Source organism: Chiloscyllium plagiosum, unplaced genomic scaffold, assembly GCF_037043375.1.
Source record: "Chiloscyllium plagiosum isolate Xiang-an unplaced genomic scaffold, Cpla_swu_hap1 HiC_scaffold_21, whole genome shotgun sequence".
NCBI classification, from domain to species: Eukaryota; Metazoa; Chordata; class Chondrichthyes; order Orectolobiformes; family Hemiscylliidae; genus Chiloscyllium; species Chiloscyllium plagiosum.
Window position 1 is genome coordinate 4,012,838 of NW_028270159.1, and position 21,133 is coordinate 4,033,970.

A 21,133-nucleotide genomic window follows, 5' to 3' on the forward strand; every position below is an offset into this window, starting at 1 on the left:
TGGGTCACACTGCTGCCCCACACTGGGTCACACTGCTATCCGACACTGGGTCACACTGCTATCCCACACTGGGTCACACTGCTGCCTCACACTGGGTCACACTTCTGCCCCACACTGGGTCACACTGCTGCCCCACACTGCGTCACACTGCTGCCACACACTGGGTCACACTGCTGCCTCACACTGGGTCACACTGCTGCCACACACTGGGTCACACTGTTGCCTCACACTGGATCACACTGCTGCCTCACACTGTGTCACACTGCTGCTCCCACAAGGTCATACTGCTGCCCCACCCTGGGTCACACTGCTGCCACACACTGGGTCACACTGCTGCCTCACACTGGGTCACACTGATGCCCCACACTGGGTCACACTGCTGCCTCACACTGGGTCACACTGCTGCCTCACACTGGGTCACACTGCTGCCCCACACTGGGTCACACTGCTGCCCCACACTGGGTCACACTGCTGCCTCACACTGGGTCACACTGCTGCCTCACACTGGGTCACACTGCTGCCCCACACTGGGTCACACTGCTGCCTCACACTGGGTCACACTGCTGCCTCACACTGGGTCACACTGCTGCCCCACACTGGGTCACACTGCTGCCTCACACTGGGTCACACTGATGCCCCACACTGGGTCACACTGCTGCCTCACACTGGGTCACACTGCTGCCTCACACTGGGTCACACCGCTGCCCCACACTGGGTCACACTGCCCCACACTGGGTCACACTGCTGCCCCACACTGGGTCACACTGCTGCCACACACTGGGTCACACTGCTGCCCCACACTGGGTCACACTGCTGCTCACACAAGGTCACACTGCTGTCTCACACTGGGTCACACTGCTACCCCACACTGCCTCACAGTGGGTCACACTGCAGCCCCACACTGGGTCACACTGCTACCCCACACTGGGTCACACTGCCTCACACTGGGTCACACTGCTGCCACACACTGGGTCACACTGCTGCCTCACACTGGGTCACACTGCTGCCCCACACTGGGTCATACTGCTGCCCCACACTGGGTCACACTGCCCCACACTGGGTCACACTGCTGCTTCACACTGGGTCACACTGCTGCCCCACACTGGGTCATACTGCTGCCTCACACTGGGTCACACTGCTGCCTCACACTGGGTCACACTGCTGCCCCACACTGGGTCACACTGCTGCCCCACACTGGGTCACACTGCTGTCCCACACTGGGTCACACTGCTTCCGCACACTGGGTCACACTGCTGCCCCACACTGGGTCACACTGCTGTCCCACACTGGGTCACACTGCTGCCCCACACTTGGTCACAATGCTGCCCCACACTGGGACACACCGCTGCCCCACACTGGGTCACACTGCTGCCTCACACTGGGTCACACTGCTGCTCCACGCTGGGTCACACTGCTACCCCACACTGCCTCACAGTGGGTCACACTGCAGCCCCACACTGGGTCACACTGCTACCCCACACTGGGTCACACTGCTGCCACACACTGGGTCACATTGCCGCCTCACTGTGTCACACTGCTGCCTCACACTGGATCACGCTGCTGCCCCACATTTGGTAACACTGCTGGGTCACACTGGGTCACACTGCTGCCCCACACTGTGTCATACTGCTGCCCCACACTGGGTCACACTGCCCCACACTGGGTCACACTGCTGCCTCACACTGGGTCATACTGCTGCCCCACACTGGGTCACACTGCTGCCACACACTGGGTCACACTGCTGCCCCACACTGGGTCACACTGATGCCCCACATTGGGTCATACTGCTGCCCCACACTGGGTCACACTGCTAGGTCACAGTGGGTCACACTGCTGCCCCACACTGGGTCACACTGCTGTCCCACACTGGGTCACACTGCTGGGTCACATTGCTGCCCCACACTTGGTCACCCTGCTGCCCCACACTGGGTCACACTGATGGGTCACAGTGGGTCACACTGCTGCCCAAACTGGGTCACACCGCTGCCCCACACTGGGTCACACCGCTGCCCCACACTGGGTCACACTGCTACCCCACACTGGGTCACACTGCTGCCCCACACTGGGTCACACTGCTACCCCACACTGGGTCACACTGCTGCCCCACACTGGGTCACAATGCTGCCCCACACTGGGACACACAGCTGCCACACACTGGGTCACACTGCTGCCTCACACTGGGTCACACTGCCGCACAGTGGGTCACACTGCTGCCTCACACTGGGTCACACTGCTGCCTCACACTGGTTCACACTGCTGCCCCACACCGGGTCACACTGCCCCACACTGGGTCACACTGCTGCCCCACACTGGGTCATACTGTTGCCCCACACTGGGTCACACTGCTGCCCCACACTGGGTCACACTGCTAGGTCACAGTGGGTCACACCGCTGCCCCACACTGGGTCACACTGCTGTCCCACACTTGGTCACACTGCTGCCCCACACTGGGTCACACTGATGGGTCACAGTGGGTCACACTGCTGCCCAAACTGGGTCACACTGCTGCCCCACACTGGGTCACACTGCTGCCCCACACTGGGTCACACTGGCCCACACTGGGTCACACTGCTGCCCCACACTGGGTCACACTGCTGCCCCACACTGGGTCACACTGCTATCTGACACTGGGTCACACTGCTATCCCACACTGGGTCACACTGCTGCCCCACACTGGGTCACACTGCTGCCCCACACTGGGACACACTGCTGCCCCACACTGGGTCACACTGCCTCACACTGGGTCACACTTCTGCCCCACACTGGGTCACACTGCTGCCCCACACTGCGTCACACTGCTGCCTCACACTGGGTCACACTGCTGCCCCACACTGGGTCACACTGCTGCCTCACACTGGGTCACACTGCTGCCTCACACTGGGTCACACTGCTGCCACACACTGGGTCACACTGCTGCCTCACACTGGGTCACACTGCTGCCTCAGACTGGGTCACACTGCTGCCACACACTGGGTCACACTGCTGCCCCACACTGGGTCATACTGCTGCCACACACTGGGTCACACTACTGCCTCACACTGGGTCACACTGCTGCCCCACACTGGGTCACACTGCTGCCTCACACTGGGTCACACTGCTGCCTCAGACTGGGTCACACTGCTACCCCACACTGGGTCACACTGCTGCCTCAGACTGGGTCACACTGCCCCACACTGGGTCACACTGCTGCCACACACTGGGTCACACTGCTGCCCCACACTGGGTCACACTGCTACCCCACACTGGGTCACACTGCTGCCACACACTGGGTCACACTACTGCCACACACTGGGTCACACTGCTGCCTCACACTGGGTCACACTGCTGCCTCACACTGGGTCACACTGCTGCCCCACACTGGGACACAACTGCTGCCACACACTGGGTCACACTGCTGCCTCACACTGGGTCACACTGCCGCACAGTGGGTCACACTGCTGCCTCACACTGGGTCACACTGCTGCCCCACACTGGGTCACACTGCTGCCTCACACTGGGTCACACTGCTGCCCCACACTGGGTCACACTGCTGCCTCACACTGGGTCACACTGCTGCCTCACACTGGGTCACACTGCTGTCCCACACTGGGTCACACTGCTGCCCCACACTGGGTCACACTGCTGCTCACACAAGGTCATACTGCTGCCCCACACTGGGTCACACTGCCGCACAGTGGGTCACACTGCTGCCTCACACTGGGTCACACTGCTGCCCCACACTGGGTCACACTGCTGCCTCACGCTGGGTCACACTGCTGCCTCACACTGGGTCACACTGCTGCCCCACACTGGGTCACACTGCTGCCTCACACTGGGTCACACTGCTGCCTCACACTGGGTCACACTGCTGCCTCACACTGGGTCACACTGCTGTCCCACACTGGGTCACACTGCTGCCCCACACTGGGTCACACTGCTGCTCACACAAGGTCATACTGCTGCCCCACACTGGGTCACACTGCTGTCCCACACTGGGTCACACTGCTGCCCCACACTGGGTCACACTGCTGCTCACACAAGGTCATACTGCTGCCTCACACTGGGTCACACTGCTGTCCCACACTGGGTCAAACTGCTGTCTCACACTGGGTCACACTGCTGCCTCACACTGGGTCATACTGCTGCCCCACACAGGGTCACACTGCTGCCACACACTGGGTCACAACTGCTTGGTCACACTGGGTCACACTGCTGCCTCACACTGGGTCACACTGCTGCCACACACTGGGTCACACTGCTGCCTCACACTGGGTCATACTGCTGTCTCACACTGGGTCACACTGCTGCCACACACTGGGTCACACTGCTGCCTCACACTGGGTCATACTGCTGCCTCACACTGGGTCACACTGCTACCCCACACTGGGTCACACTGCTACCCCACACTGAGTCACACTGCTGCCCCACACTGAGTCACACTGCTGCCTCACACTGGGTCACACTGCTGCCTCACACTGGGTCATACTGCTGTCTCACACTGGGTCACACTGCTGCCACACACTGGGTCACACTGCTGCCACACACTGGGTCACACTGCCCCACACTGAGTCACACTGCCCCACACTGGGTCACACTGCTACCCCACACTGGGTCACACTGCTGCCCCACACTGGGTCACACTGCTGCCTCACACTGGGTCACACTGCTGCCCCACACTGGGTCACACTGCTGCCTCACACTGGGTCACACTGCTGCCCCACACTGGGTCACACTGCTTGGTCACACTGGGTCACACCGCTGCCCCACACTGCTAGGTCACACTGCCCCACACTGGGTCACACTGCTGCCCCACACTGGGTCACACTGCTGTCCCACACTGGGTCAAACTGCTACCTCACACTGGGTCACACTGCTGCCCCACACTGGGTCACACTGCTGTCCCACACTGGGTCAAACTGCTACCTCACACTGCTGCCTCACACTGCTGCCCCACACTGGGTCACACTGCTGCCCCACACTGGCCTGATTAAATTTTGAGCGTGAGTTGATCTTTAGTACTTTCTCCTGTTCTCCGAAGTTAAACATCGAGCTCGTTCAGTTGCGAATCGGTGCTATATTGCGACAATCGGACTGTGCCGTCTGCAGTAAACAGTGTCAGTGTGACTGAGGATAATGTGATGTGTTTCTGAAGAGGGACAAAAGTGGGTTTTAGTGACAAAGTGGAATGGGGCCATCACAAGGAGATGATGGGAGGTTGGATTCTGTGGGTGTTCTTTGTTCGTTCAGGGAGCTGGCCAGCATTTATCACCCAACCATAGTTGCCCTTGACAAGGTGATGGTGAGCTGCCTTCTTGAACCGCTGCAGCCTGTGAGCTATAGATAGATCCATCCATTCTTAGGGAGGGAATTCCAGGATTTCGACCCAGCGACACTGAAGGAATGGTGATATATTTCCAAGTCAGGATGGTGAGGGGCTTGGAGGGGAACTTGTAGAGGGTGATGTTCCCATGTATCTGCTGCTTTTTTCCTTCTAACTGGAAGTGGCCGTGGGTTTGGAAGGTGCTGTCTGAGGATCTTTGGTGAATTTCTGCAGCTCGTCTTGCAAGTGGTACACACTACTGCTACTGGGCATCAGTGGTGGAGGATGTGTATGTTTGTGGATGTGGGTGCCAATCAGCTAGGCTGCTTTGTCCTGAATGGTGCCAAGCTTCTGTTGTTGGGGCTGCACCCATCCAGGCAAGTGAGGAGTGTTTCATCACATTGCTGACTTACGCCTTGTAGATGGTGGACAGGCTTTGGGGAGTCAGGAGGGGAGTTAGCTCCTGCAGGACCCCAGCTTCTGACTTGCTCTTGTAGCCACTGTGTTTATGTGGCGAGTCCAGTTGAGTTTCTGGTCAACGGTAACCCCCCGGATGTTGATAGTGCAGGATTCAATGATGGTAACACCATTGCCTGTCAAGGGGCGGTGATTAGATTGTTTCTTATTGGTGATGGTTACTGCCTGGCACTGTGTGGTGTGAATGTCACTTGCCACTTGTCAGCCCAAGCCTAGATATTGTCCAGATCTTGTTGCATTTGAGCATGGACTCCTTCAGTATCTGAGGAGTCAAGAGTGTGGTGCTGGAAAAACACAGCAGGTCAGGCATAGGTCCTTCATCAGGATTGAGGAGAGATCCTGCTTCTAGGATGCTGCCTGACCTGCTGTGGTTTTCCAGCTCCACACTCTCTGATACTGCAGCATCTGCAGTGCTCACTTCCCCCTCAGTGTCCGAGGAGTCTGGAGTGGATTTAATGTGCTTGTTAATCTGAGGGATATGGTTTGGTATCATTGGACTTGCCTTGATGCTAATTATTCTCATATATCATTAACTTGTGGAATGAGAAATACATGAGGATAAACTCGGAGTGGTGTTCTCCTGGTCTCCCTGTCGCCTGCTGGAATGATTTCAGCACCCAACTAACCCTGTCCTCTGTCCCTTTAGGGAAAACTGGGAGTTCCAGGATTGCCAGGCTACCCAGGAAGACAAGGTCCAAAAGTAAGTCTACTTCTGGCGACAGAGAGGCAGTTCCCAACCTTCTATCTGGAATTCCCAGAGTTCCTGTTCATGATTTTTCCTTTTATCCTTTCCAGGGTTCGATTGGATTCCCAGGATTTCCAGGAGCAAATGGCGAGAAAGGAGTGAGGGTGGGTGTCAGTTTAATAATTAAGACATTCCAATGACCCTGTCCACTGTGGTCCTGTGGCCAAGCCAAGGTGGCAGTGTGGGACACCAGGAAAAGAAAAGCATTTGGTAAAGTCTGTTGCAATCCTGGACTAGACTCCAGATTTCTGTCACAGTCTGGCTGGGGCTCAGAAACTTTTATATTTCAAGGAGACAATCCGTGAGATTCAGGGGACTTACTGAGGCAACAAAGCAACAGAATTCCAACGTTTGTACAAACAAGAATAAACTTTACAGCATTAGAACAGTTATACAATCCACAATACAAGTACAACTTATTTCTAACACTCAGAATTAACATGTAGATATAGAAAATGGACACATCAGACAGCAAATACAATCAAAATAGATCCCACAGATTTCTTGGCTATTCTCCCAGATGTTAGTGCCATATTGGATCATTACATTTTATTAAACTTCACAAGGGATTACAATTCCTTAGATTTACTGGTCTGGCTTTGCAACCCTTAACAGCTGTTCCGCCATGGACTGCCTCAGTAACTGCTGTGCTCCATCCCACCCCTAGACACTCGCTAGGACTCAGAAAGTACACTGTAACCCTCAGTCCCAGGCACACGTCCAGCACATCGCTGATGGTAATTTCACTAAAACCATCCCTGGCCCCGGGCCTTCCTTCCCCAAAACCTCTCCAAGTTGCAAGCTTCCTCAGCTGCATTGAGGATTGCAACACTGCTTGTGAGACTGACCAAAGCCCGCCCCCCCCCCCACTGTCATCCAGCTGCATTTAAGAATTAATACTGACAGAGCTGTCAAAACAGAGAGAGAAAACCCAGTGGATTGGGGTAGTGGAGGGGGGAGAGGTGGGATTGTGTCCTGACTGAACTTTGACCGGGTGGGTGTGGTCTATACTTGATGTAGTTTAGTTGAAAGGATGAGGAGGGATCTGATTGAAACTTAGAGCATACTGAGAGGCCTGGGTAGAGGGGACATGGAGAAGATGTTTCCACTAGTAGGAGAGTCTAGGACCAGAGGGTACAGCCTCAGGGCGAAGGGACACTCCTTTAAGACTGAGATGAGGAAGAATCTCTTCAGCCAGAGAAGGGTAAATCTGGGAAACTCATTGCCACAGATGACTATGGAGTGTTGTTTAGTAAGGGGATCAAGGGTTATGGCAGAAGAAAATGGGATTGAGAAAATGGAATATCAGACATAATTGAATAATTGAGCAGACTTAATGGGCTGAATGGCTTGATTTTGCTCCTATACCTTATGGTCTTAGCAGTCAGCTTGTCCCTCAGACCCGCAGGAGAAAATGCACAAACACCTGATGGGGTCCCGGGGGAGCGGGATGGTGAGGGGTGCTGTGGCTTTAGGTTCAGTCCTTGCCACTTGTTTTTGTTAATGAGGATTCCTGGTTGCTAGCAGCTTCCAGTGAGACAGAAACATCAGCACATTTAACTGAATAGGGGTACACTTGTAAAATAGACCCCTTGCCCCCTCCCCTCTCTTTCCATTGTAACCATTGGTCAGTGTAGATGTCTTTGAAATTGGTTAAAGACATGAAATCAAACAAAAGACTTCCCTTTGATTTGTAATGAACAAAGTTGCTGTTTCTCTTGGTCATGGAGATGTACAGCACGGAAACAGACCCTTCAGTCTAACCCGTCCATGCCTACCAGATATCCTGACTTAATCTAGTCCCATTTGCCAGCACTTGGCCCAAATCCCTCTAAACTCTTGCTATTCATATACCCACCCAGACGCCTTTTAGATGTTGCAATTGTACCAGCCTCCACCACTTCCTCTGGCAGCTCATTCCATGCACGTACCACTCTCTGCGTGCAGTTAATTCTCTTAAATTCTTTACTAAGGTGTGGCATTTGTGGTTTGTCTTGTCCGTTTGCAAATTACTCTGATACAATGAAATGAAAGGGGTAGTTACACATTAACCAGTCTGTGTGGAACAGCAGTTGAACAAGAGCAGAGGGGTTACACTGACAGAGATGTCAGCATGGTTTGGTGGGAGGGAGTGGTCGTGGACTCTTCACTAAGTGCTGGCTCAGCCCTCCTCAGCCCGCTTTCACTAACTGGCTCCTTCTTCTTTATTTCTAGGGGACTCCAGGAAAAGCAGGACCCAGGGGGCAGAGAGGGCCAACGGTAACAACCCATTTCCTCAGCTTTCTCATCTCCTGCTCACGTACATCCCTTTCCATCGTCACTGCCATTCATGGTGTCACTTCTCATGAGAAACCTCAGCTGTTTAACAGCTTGTTTCTTGTGATTCTAACATTATTTATCTTATCTTTAAAGGGGCCAAGGGGTGAACGTGGCCCAAGAGGAGCCACAGGAAAAGCTGGACCTAAGGTAATGTTACTTTCCGAAAAGAATAGGCTCCCTATTCTTTTAAACCAAAAGTAAAGCTTCCTTCATACTGCCCCATTCAGCACCTCCAGGATGAGGACAATACGGGGTTAAATACAGAATAAAGCTACCTCTACACTGACCCCCTTCAAACACTCCCAGGACAGCTCCAGCATGGACTTAGATACAGAGTAAAGCTCACAAATGGCTGCTTCAACCTTTGTGCCAGTAACTCACTGTCCTAATTCCTAACACTCCATCATCAGAAAACTCCCCCTCATTCCCTTCACTGCCAGAACAACATACTGTCTTTGCTGTGACTGTCTGCCCCCTCTCTGGCATACTTGAGGTTGTTTGAATCAGTTTGTTTTATGCACCTGTCCAAAAATAATTGGGTTGAAAATGTGGCAGATTTCAGTTCTGGTGGGTCCCAACAGACAAGGAGAGTGTAAACTCCCCCAGTCCTGGGAAAGATCAAAGGAAGCTGTGCCTCTGTCGCTTTTTTTGCAGAGGTGTGGCAGATGGGGAACAGAGATGGGATACCAGTCAACCCCCGAGTACCTGTCCAATAGAGTGTTTCCAGGATGGTTCAGTGTGTTGTTGTTGTTATAAATTGTTTTCAGAAGCTAATATCTCGAATCTTCTTTGATTACAGGGTAGCTCAGGCAATGATGGGCCACCAGGTCCGACCGGTGAGAGGGTATGAATTATTCAGATTCTTTCTCTCCTCCTCGTTTATTTTTATGCTGACCCAGGCATGCACCTTCTGCTCCTCCACGTTCAGCACTGCAGAGTAAAGCTGCTAGTGTGCTATTTGTTCCCTGATCGGGACATGAGTGTATTGTGCCCAGATTAGACTGTTTTTACTCAATCTGGCTTTTGTAGCCAGTTTTCCCTGAAATCTCATGAAAATTTCAGCGCAGCACAGAAGGGGATCAGAATTTAATTCAAATGGTCCATTGTGGTCACAGCTTTGGTCATTCAACTCACCCCCTTCATCTTTGGGGCTGTTTGACTTTCAAATATTGAGAACATCTAAGTATTGCATTATGCACTGGTGAACTTGGTCAGGTGACAACAACAGGTTTGAAATTGTAAAAAAAATTCTCATTGTGAAAATAAAACAATAGAGGGTAAAGAAAAAACAACACAGGCTATGTGAGTGTATTGACATGAGCTGCTCAGTAAGGATCAGCTCGATTTAATAACATCACTCTGATCACTCGATGGGATTTCTGAGCTCCACTGTCTGGGGAACATTGGCCGTGTTTGTTTGGACTCTCACAATCTACAACTGATAAGATGCTGGAAATGTCATATGGCCAACATAACTCTGACCACTGCCTGGCACAAGCCAGTGCCACCAAACACAGGTTTGTGAACTCAAAGTCACAGAACGTTGAGACAATGTCCCAGAACCAACTGCGCAATAACACAGAACTGAAACTCTTGAGAATCTCCAGCAGCTGCCTCACCTCAGCATACACCATCATGGTTCATGATGGATCAGCCACATCCTTGTCTTGTGTGGGCACCTCAGTAACACAGCCAATAATGTACAAGTTGTACCAACGCAGAGTTTAACGCTGTGGTTAGTATCCAGTGTTTTCCTACACCTATTCTGATAGGACATTAATCTGAGTGTTAGTGCCCTCTCAGGTAATCGTAAAACATCTCATTGTCCCATTTTGGAGGCAAATATTTGTCCCTAAACTGAGATGACAATAAAGTAATCATCTGGTTGTTTGTATAATTGTCTGGGAACTTGGTCTCAACTTGGCAGCTGTATTCCCAACATTGAAACAAGAGCTACATTCCAAAGTAATTAATTGGTTGCCTAGCAATTGGGGGCACCTAGCAGTCGGGGGTGGTGATATAGAAATGCAAATATTCCTTTTCTCAACTTGCTTCTGTTTACATTTTAGGGGCCCCCTGGACCTCAGGGACCAATGGGATTTGCTGGACCCAAGGGACCTCCTGTGAGTAGTTGTAGGAATTTATAATTATTTTTGCCCAATTGCATGTCAATGCAGATTTCCTTACTCCAAATACAAATGCTGTTTAAGATATTATTTAATATGTTTAATGATCCACAAATGTGCACTTACTCAGAAGTAATGCCGTGTTTAAGCGTACAGCCGAACAGGTCACCTGTCAGGCACTCCCTTCTGCCTTTAACCATTCAGTTAATTCTCAGATAAGGAAATGTTCAGCTTTATCTGAAGAAGAACAATTTGCAAGACGATAGGAAGAAGAAATGGGAAGTGGGACCTGAGGGATTGCACTTCAATCAGCAAGTCTGAGCTGAATGGCCTCCCATTAAACCCACCTAGGGCAGGGACAACACAGAGTAAAGCTCCCTCTACACTGTCCCCATTAAACCCATCCAGGGCAGGGACATCACAGAGTAAAGCTCTCTCTACACTGTCCCCATTAAACCCATCCAGGGCAGGGACAACACAGAGTAAAGCTCCCTCTACACTGTCCCCATTAAACCCATCCAGGGCAGGGACATCACAGAGTAAAGCTCCCTCCACACTGTCCCCATTAAACCTATCCAGGGCAGGGACAACACAGAGTAAAGCTCTCTCTACACTGTCCCCATTAAACCCACCCAGGGCAGGGACAACACAGAGTAAAGCTCCCTCTACACTGTCCCCATTAAACCCATCCAGGGCAGGGACATCACAGAGTAAAGCTCCCTCCACACTGTCCCCATTAAACCTATCCAGGGCAGGGACAACACAGAGTAAAGCTCTCTCTACACTGTCCCCATTAAACCCACCCAGGGCAGGGACAACACAGAGTAAAGCTCCCTCCACACTGTTCCCATTAAACCCACCCAGGGCAGGGACAACACAGAGTAAAGCTCCCTCCACACTGTCCCCATTAAACCCACCCAGGGCAGGGACATCACAGAGTAAAGCTCCCTCTACACTGTCCCCATTAAACCCACCCAGGGCAGGGACAACACAGAGTAAAGCTCCCTCTACACTGTCCCCATTAAACCCATCATCCAGGGCAGGGACAACACAGAGTAAAGCTCCCTCCACACTGTCCCCATTAAACCCACCCAGGGCAGGGACATCACAGAGTAAAGCTCCCTCTACACTGTCCCCATTAAACACACCCAGGGCAGGGACATCACAGAGTAAAGCTCCCTCTACACTGTCCCCATTAAACCCATCCAGGGCAGGGACAACACAGAGAAAAGCTCCCTCCACACTGTCCCCATTAAACCCACCCAGGGCAGGGACATCACAGAGTAAAGCTCTCTCTACACTGTCCCCATTAAACCCATCCAGGGCAGGGACAACACAGAGTAAAGCTCTCTCTACACTGTCCCATTAAACCTATCCAGGGCAGGGACAACACAGAGTAAAGCTCCCTCTACACTGTCCCCATTAAACCCATCATCCAGGGCAGGGACAACACAGAGTAAAGCTGCCTCTACACTGTCCCCATTAAACCCATCCAGGGCAGGGACAACACAGAGTAAAGCTCCCTCTACAATGTCCCCATTAAACCCACCCAGGGCAGGGACAACACAGAGTAAAGCTCCCTCTACACTGTCCCCATTAAACCCACCCAGGGCAGGGACAACACAGAGTAAAGCTCCCTCTACACTGTCCCCATTAAACCCATCCAGGGCAGGGACAACACAGAGTAAAGCTCCCTCTACAATGTCCCCATTAAACCCATCATCCAGGGCAGGGACAACACAGAGTAAAGCTCCCTCTACACTGTTCCCATTAAACCCACCCAGGGCAGGGACAACACAGAGTAAAGCTCCCTCTACACTGTCCCCATTAAACCCACCCAGGGCAGGGACAACACAGAGTAAAGCTCTCTCTACACTGTCCCCATTAAACCCATCCAGGGCAGGGACGTCACAGAGTAAAGCTCTCTCTACACTGTCCCCATTAAACCCACCCAGGGCAGGGACAACACAGAGTAAAGCTCCCTCTACACTGTCCCCATTAAACCCATCCAGGGCAGGGACATCACAGAGTAAAGCTACCTCCACACTGTCCCCATTAAACCTATCCAGGGGTGGGACAACACAGAGTAAAGCTCTCTCTACACTGTCTCCATTAAACCCACCCAGGGCAGGGACAACACAGAGTAAAGCTCCCTCCACACTGTCTCCATTAAACCCACCCAGGGCAGGGACAACACAGAGTAAAGCTCTCTCTACACTGTCCCCATTAAACCCATCCAGGGCAGGGACAACACAGAGTAAAGCTCCCTCTACACTGTCCCCATTAAACCCACCCAGGGCAGGGATAACACAGAGTAAAGCTCCCTCCACACTGTCCCCATTAAACCCACCCAGGGCAGGGACATCACAGAGTAAAGCTCCCTCTACACTGTCCCCATTAAACCCACCCAGGGCAGGGACAACACAGAGTAAAGCTCCCTCTACACTGTCCCCATTAAACCCATCATCCAGGGCAGGGACAACACAGAGTAAAGCTCCCTCCACACTGTCCCCATTAAACCCACCCAGGGCAGGGACATCACAGAGTAAAGCTCCCTCTACACTGTCCCCATTAACCCCACCCAGGGCAGGGACATCACAGAGTAAAGCTCCCTCTACACTGTCCCCATTAAACCTATCCAGGGCAGGGACAACACAGAGTAAAGCTTCCTCCACACTGTCCCCATTAAACCCACCCAGGGCAGGGACATCACAGAGTAAAGCTCCCTCTACACTGTCCCCATTAAACCTATCCAGGGCAGGGACAACACAGAGTAAAGCTCTCTCTACACTGTCCCATTAAACCCACCCAGGGCAGGGACAACACAGAGTAAAGCTCCCTCTACAATGTCCCCATTAAACCCATCATCCAGGGCAGGGACAACACAGAGTAAAGCTCCCTCTACACTGTCCCCATTAAACCCATCCAGGGCAGGGACAACACAGAGTAAAGCTCCCTCTACACTGTCCCCATTAAACCCATCCAGGGCAGGGACAACACAGAGTAAAGCTCCCTCTACAATGTCCCCATTAAACCCATCATCCAGGGCAGGGACAACACAGAGTAAAGCTCTCTCTACACTGTCCCATTAAACCCACCCAGGGCAGGGACAACACAGAGTAAAGCTCCCTCTACAATGTCCCCATTAAACCCATCATCCTGGGCAGGGACAACACAGAGTAAAGCTCCCTCTACACTGTCCCCATTAAACCCATCCAGGGCAGGGACAACACAGAGTAAAGCTCCCTCTACACTGTCCCCATAAAACCCATCATCCAGGGCAGGGACAACACAGAGTAAAGCTCCCTCTACATTGTCCCCATTAAACCCACCCATGGCAGGGACATCACAGAGTAAAGCTCTCTCTACACTGTCCCCATTAAACCCATCCAGGGCGGTGACAACACAGAGTAAAGCTGCCTCTACACTGTCCCCATTAAACCCACCCAGGGCAGGGACATCACAGAGTAAAGCTCCCTCTACACTGTCCCCATTAAACCCATCCAGGGCAGGGACAACGCAGATTAAAACTCCCTCTACACTGTCCCCATTAAACCCATCCAGGGCAGGGACAACACAGAGTAAAGCTGCCTCTACACTGTCCCCATTAAACCCACCCAGGGCAGGGACAACACAGAGTAAAGCTCCCTCTACACTGTCCTCATTAAACCCTCCCAGGGCAGGGACATCACAGAGTAAAGCTCTCTCTACACTGTCCCCATTAAACCCACCCAGGGTGGGGCAACACAGAGTAAAGCTCCCTCTACACTGTTCCCATCAAACCTTCCCAGGGCAGGGACAACAAGGGGTTAAAGACAGAGTAAAGCTCCCTCTACGCTGTTGAAAAATGTGGTGCTGGAAAAACACAGCAGGCCAGACAGCATCTGAGGAACAGGAGAATCGATGTTTTGGGCATAAGCCTTTCTTCAGGAATGAGGCTGGTGTGCCAAGCGGGCTGAGATAAAAGCTAGTGTGGAGGGAATGTGGGGGAGGGGATGAGGGCGGAGAGGTCGGGAAGAAGATTGCAGGTCAAGAAGGCGGTGCTGAATCCGGGGGTTGGGACTGAGATAAGGTGGGGGGAGGGGAAGTGAGGAAGCTGGAGAAATCTGCATTCATCCCTTGTGGTTGGAGGGTTCCTAGGCGGAAGATGAGGTGCTCTTCCTCCAGGCGTCGTGTGGTCAGGGTCTACCTGCATGTCCTTGATGGAGTGGGAGGGGGAGTTGAAGTGTTGAGCCACAGGGTGGTTGGGTTGGTTGGTCCGGGTGTCCCAGAGGTGTTCTCTGAAACGTTCCGCAAGTAGGCGGCCTGTCTCCCCAATATAGAGGAGGCCACATCGGGTGCAGCGGATGCAGTAAATGATGTGTGTGGAGGTGCAGGTGAATTTGTGGCGGATATGGAAGGATCCCTTGGGGCATTGGAGGGGAGTGAGGGGGGAGGTGTGGGCGCAAGTTTTGCATTTCTTGCGGTTGCAGGAGAAGGTGCCGGGAGTGGAGGTTGGGTTGGTGGGGGGTGTGGACCTGACGAGGGAGTCGCGGAGGGAGTGGTATCTCCGGAACGCTGATAGGGGAGGGGGAGGGAAATATATCCCTGGTGGTGTGGTCTGTCTGGAGGTGGCAGAAATGACGGAGGATGATACGATGTATCCGGAGGTTGGTGGGTGGAAGGTGAGGACCAGTGGGGTTCTGTCCTGGTGGCGATTGGAGGGGCGGAGGTGCGGGAAGTGGGACGATTGGAAGGAGAAGTTGTTAAGAGTGAGGACCAGTTCAGTCAGTCGAAGGAGGGTGTCAGTGGAAGGGTACTGGTTGGGTCAGCGGGAAAGGAGGAAGCGGAGGGCTTTGAATCCTTCGTGATGGGGGATGGAGGTGTACAGGGACTGGATGTCCATGGTGAAGATAAGGCATTGGGGGCCGGGGAAGCAAAAATCATGGAGGAGGTGGAGGGCGTGGGTGGTGTACCGAACGTAGGTGGGGAGTTCTTGGACTAAGGGGACAGGACCGTGTCGAGGTATGCCGAGATGAGTTCGGTGGGGCAGGAGCAGGCTGAGACAATGGGTCGGCCGGAGCAGTCAGGTTTGTGGATTTTGGGCAGGAGGTAGAAGCGGGAGGTGCAGGGTTGTGGGACTATGAGGTTGGAGGCGGTGGATGGGAGGTCCCCTGAGGTGATGAGGTTATGGACGGTCTGGGAGATGATGGTTTGGTGGTGGGGGGTGGGGTCATGGTCAAGGGGGCAGTAGGAGGAGGTATCTGCGAGCTGGTGTTTGGCCTCAGCGGTGTAGAGGTCGGTGCGCCAAACTACTACCGCGCCTCCCTTGTCTGCCGGTTTGATAGTGAGGTTGGGGTTGGAGCAGAGGGAGTGGAGAGCTGCACGTTGCGAGGTGAGAGGTTGGAGTGGGTGAGAGGGGTGGAGAGGTTGAGGCGGTTAATGTTGCGGCGGCAGTTGGCTATGAAGAGATCGAGGGTGGGTAAGAGGCCAGCACGGGGTGTCCAGGTGGATGGGGTGTGTTGGAGGCGGGAGAAGGGGTCGTCAGAGGGTGGGCGGGAGTCTTGGTTAAAGAAGTAGGCACGGAGGCGAAGGCAGCGGAAGAAATGCTCAATGTTTAGCCGCGTGTTGAACTCTTTGATCCGGGAGCGTAGGGGAATGAAGGTGAGGCCTCTGCCCCTCCCACTCCGCCAAGGACATGCAGGTCCTTGGCCTCCTCCATCGCCAGGCACTGACCACACGACGCCTGGAGGAAGAGCACCTCATCTTCCGCCTAGGAACCCTCCAACCACACGGGATGAATGTAGATTTCTCCAGCTTCCTCATTTCCCCTCCCCCCACCTTTTCTCAGTCCCAACCCCCGGATTCAGCACCGCCCTCTTGACCTGCAACCTTCTTCCCGACCTCTCCGCCCCCACCCCCTCTCCGGCCTATCACCCTCACCTTAACCTCCTTCCACCTATCGTATTCCCAGCGCCCCTCCCCCAAATTCCCTCCCCCCTACCTTTTATCTCAGCTCTCTTGGCACACCAGCCTCATTCCTGAAGAAGGGCTTATACCCGAAACATCGATTCTCCTGCTCCTCGGATGCTGCCTGGCCTGCTGTGTTTTTCCAGCACCACTTTTTTCAACTCTGGTCTCCAGCATCTGCAGTCCTCACTTTTTCCCTCGACACTGTCCCCATCACACCCTCCCTGGGCAGGGACAACACGGGGTTAAAGACAGAGTAAAGCTCCAGGCCAACTCCTTGCTCATTCCAGGGTTAGAGGATCAGTGTTTAATGTTACAGACTGGTACCATCCTGTGTCCCTGAGCAAGTGGTGGCTGACAGAAAGTTGGTGCTGATGCCTCAAGCTTCTCCCTTGACACTTTGCCTCTGTGAACAGTGAGAGTTCATTGTATCAGGCTGAACTGGATTCAGACTCGAATCCTGGGAGAGGCGAGGGAAAGGTCCATGTAAGAATTCGTCTCCTGTTGTAATTAACCATTCTAACAATATTACTAACTGCCAAGTGATTGCTTTCTCTACCTGATGCTTTTGTAGGGCCCAGCTGGCAAGGACGGCTTACCTGGACATCCTGGCCAACGCGGGGAAACTGTAAGTACCAGCCAGCTCTGAGATTTCTGCAATCCTTCTGCTGTATTGCCCTGACCTGGAGGGATTCTCACCAAGGTGACCACTCTGCCCTGTCAGACTGTACTATCAGCTGCATAGAAAGAGTTTCAAGAGATCAGACAGAACTCCTGAATCCCTCGGAGACCAGTGAGACAACCTCTTATATCTTAGGAAATGTATTTGTGAATCCATGGACAGAGGAGGGTAGAGAGAGTGTGGTAAAGCTCTCCAGAGAACATTGTCCAGGAGCTGCTTGGCATCTGACCAACACGCAGACCCCTCGGATCACCTCTTGGTGATAGTGCTGTGGCACTAATTTAGATTTGAATCTAAGCCAGTTTCCTGAGCTCATAAATGGTGGGAACATTCAGAGATAATGGCCTTCAGGAAAAGAGAATTTGTCTCCTTTACTAATTATGGTCCTCAATGACTTCAATTCCACCATACATTCCACAATAACAGGCAGAGGCCATTCAGCCCATTGAGCCTGTTTCACTGATGACTGAGATCACATCAGATCTGCATCATAACCCCATTTACCCTCTTTGTTTCCAGAATCCTTAATCTCCTGATCCAATAAAAACAAACCATCAAGCTCAGTTGTGACATATTCAATGATCCCCAGTCTCTGCAGCAGTTTCTGGGCCGGGATAGGGAGGATGGGGAAGAGAGTTCCAGATTTCCACTCCCCTCCGGGTGAGAATGTGCTCCCTAATGTTACCCCTGAATATGCCAGCTCGGATGATGAGGTTCCGCCCCTTGGTCTGCCTCACTTCTTCTCCAAAATGGACAAAGAATTTCACTCTCTCAGCCTTGTAATAGTGTCTGCTCACAATGCTGTCTCTATCACCATTTACTATAAACTAAGAACTTTCAAGAAGAAAGAGCAATATTTTAGTGGAACGATGGATTGATAGTAACTGCCAATCCTTCCAGTGTCACTTTTATTCAGAGAAGGATTCAGCTGGACAATGTCAGGCATGAGAGAAGATTTCCTCACTCATCCTCCCTATGGCAGGTCAGCCAAGTGCAATTCAGAGCCCACGTGGCCCAAGGCAGCTCAGCAGCACAAAGTCATGGAAGTTAAAAAGTACAAATGCCACTTGTTCACGTGGTGATATTCCTTGGCTGGCTTTTAATCACAGCTTCCCACAGCCACAGTATACTGCTCAAGACCCACTGTCACAATGTGCTTTATCACCCAGTTGTAAATTCATTCCACTTTCTTTCCTCAAGTTTAACATAAACAGAATAATGGACCATTATCCATTCCTTCATTTAACACAACAGTGGCTCAGTGGTGCCCTTTGCAGGATATGAGTCCGCAGTTACACAGCGCGTCGCTCCAGTGGGGAAATGTCAGTATCCCTTACTGTCTCTCAACTTCCCACCCTGGTGTGAAATCAGCTGGAGCTTCCCCTTCCTCATCACTGGGCATTCAGTGCTGCCTGCCGTACACAATAGGGGACTTGAATGAACTGAGTGTCCCAATCCCATCAGTAATCCCCATTGCCCCCAGCCTCACATACACAAAGGTAGCAGATTGAAGAAAGAGCAATAGAAACAAAGAGATTGGCTAACAATAATGACTGACGGTCTTTGCTGCTCACTAACTTAAGGCCATTAGAATATGTGAAAATGCCTGTCAAATAAAATTAGCTTGCAGGAACTCTCTAATATTGGGATATGTAAGAGGCTGGCATCAGTGAACTGCAGTGATGGTTACTTAATGAGACACAAGCCCAGCTTAATAAAAGGTTCACTTTCCCAGTTGTATCTTTAGGATGTTACTGTTGAGTTGAGATGAATCAGGTCATGTTGGCTGATACTGAGGTTGATGGAATTCAGTGCTTGCCTGGTGTTGGCTTATATCAGAGAACACTGAATGATACTGGTTTATGGTAACTGCAGTGGGAGTTGACAATGCTTTCTTCATTCTTGGCATATGGTTACCATTAACTACTGCAGTTGAATCACTGCAGTCTGTGGGGTGTAGAGACACCCACAATGCCCTTAGGGAGGGAATTCCAAGATTTTGACCCAGTGACACTGAAGGAATGGTGTTATGCTTCCAGTTCAGGATGGTGAGTGGCTTGGAGGGAAACTTGCAAGGGGTGGTGTTCCCCTGTATCTGCTGCCCCTATCCTTCAAGACAATGGATTCCAGAATTTTACCTACTACCGAGGTTAGGCTAATCGGCCTAAAATTTTTCATCTTTTGTCTTGATCCTTTCTTGAACAAAGGGATTACAACAGCGATTTTCCAATGGAAGGGACTTTCCCTGACTCCAGTGAATTTTGAAAGATTACAACCAGTGCCTCCGCTATTTCTTCAGCCACCTCCCTCAGAACTCTAGGATGTAGCCCATCGGGGCAGGAGATTTATCAGTTTTTAGTTCTTTTAGCTTTTCTAGCACTTTCTCTTTTGTAATGGCTACCATACTCAACTCTCCTCCTTGACTCTCCTTAATTGTTGGGATATTACTTATGTCTTCCACTGTGAAGACTGACACAAACTATTTATTAAGTTAGCAAGTTTTGAGAAGATTTGTAGCTCAGGTTGAGGTTCTGGATGTAGGTTTGCTTGCTGAGCTGGGAGGTTCATTTCCAGACGTTTTGTCACCGTACTAGGTAACATCTTCAGTGGGCCTCAGGCAAAGCACTGCTGATACTTCCTGCTTTCTATTTATATGTTTGGGGTTCTGTGGGTTGGTGATGTCATTTCCTGTGGTGATGTCATTTCCTGTTTTTTTTCTCTCAGGGGGTGGTAGATGGGGTCTAACTCAATGTGTTTGTTGGCAGAGTTCCGGTTGGAATACTCTAGGAATTCTCGTGCGTGTCTTTGTTTGGCTTGTCCTAGGATGAATGTGTTGTCCCAGTTGAAATAGTGTCCTTCCTCATCCTTATGTGAGGATACTAGTGAGAGAGGGTCATGTCTTTTTGTAGCCAGTTGATGTTCATGTATCCTGGTGGCTAGTTTTCTGCCTGTTTGTCCAATGTAGTGTTTGTTACAGTCCTTGCACGGTATTTTGTAACTGACATTAGTTTTGCTTGTTGTCTGTATCGGGTCTTTCAAGTTCATTAGCCACCAACACACTAAAGCAGCAGCTAATGAGGCAGGAATGACATCTGACCCTATGGCATTCAGTGCCACAGATTTAATGTCATTCTAAACTAACAAGGCAACCCCACCCCCTCTGCCCACCACCCTGTCTTTTTGATAAGTTGAATATCCTTGGATGTTTAACTGCCAGTCCTGAACCCCCTGCAACCACGTCTCTGTGATGCCTCCCACATCATAATGGGGAGCGGCACGGTGGCGCAGTGGTTAGCACTGTTGCCTCACAGTGCCAGGGACCCGGGTTCAATTCCCGCCTCAGGTGACTCTCTGTGTGGAGTTTGCACATTCTCCCGTGTCTGCGTGGGTTTCCTCCGGGTGCTCCGGTTTCCTCCCACAGTCCAAAGATGTGCAGGTTAGGGTGAATTGACCATGCTAAATTGCCTGTAGTGTTAGGTGGATTAGTCAGGGGTAAATATGGGGGGGTTTCTCTTTTGAGGGTCGGTGTGGACTTG

At 51.9% G+C, this 21,133-nt stretch overlaps 1 protein-coding gene across 2 annotated transcripts in view; it reads left to right on the forward strand.

The window, feature by feature from the left end:
* col5a1 (procollagen, type V, alpha 1) overlaps positions 1-21,133 on the forward strand; it is a 653,133-nt gene that overhangs the window by 462,354 nt on the left and 169,646 nt on the right. For both annotated transcript variants that reach the window (XM_087998144.1, XM_087998143.1), the window contains exons 31-37: positions 6,423-6,476; positions 6,572-6,625; positions 8,736-8,780; positions 8,934-8,987; positions 9,640-9,684; positions 10,910-10,963; positions 17,490-17,543. In XM_087998144.1, the coding sequence (XP_087854270.1) occupies positions 6,423-6,476; positions 6,572-6,625; positions 8,736-8,780; positions 8,934-8,987; positions 9,640-9,684; positions 10,910-10,963; positions 17,490-17,543 (360 nt within the window). The remainder of the gene's footprint in view (positions 1-6,422; positions 6,477-6,571; positions 6,626-8,735; positions 8,781-8,933; positions 8,988-9,639; positions 9,685-10,909; positions 10,964-17,489; positions 17,544-21,133) is intronic.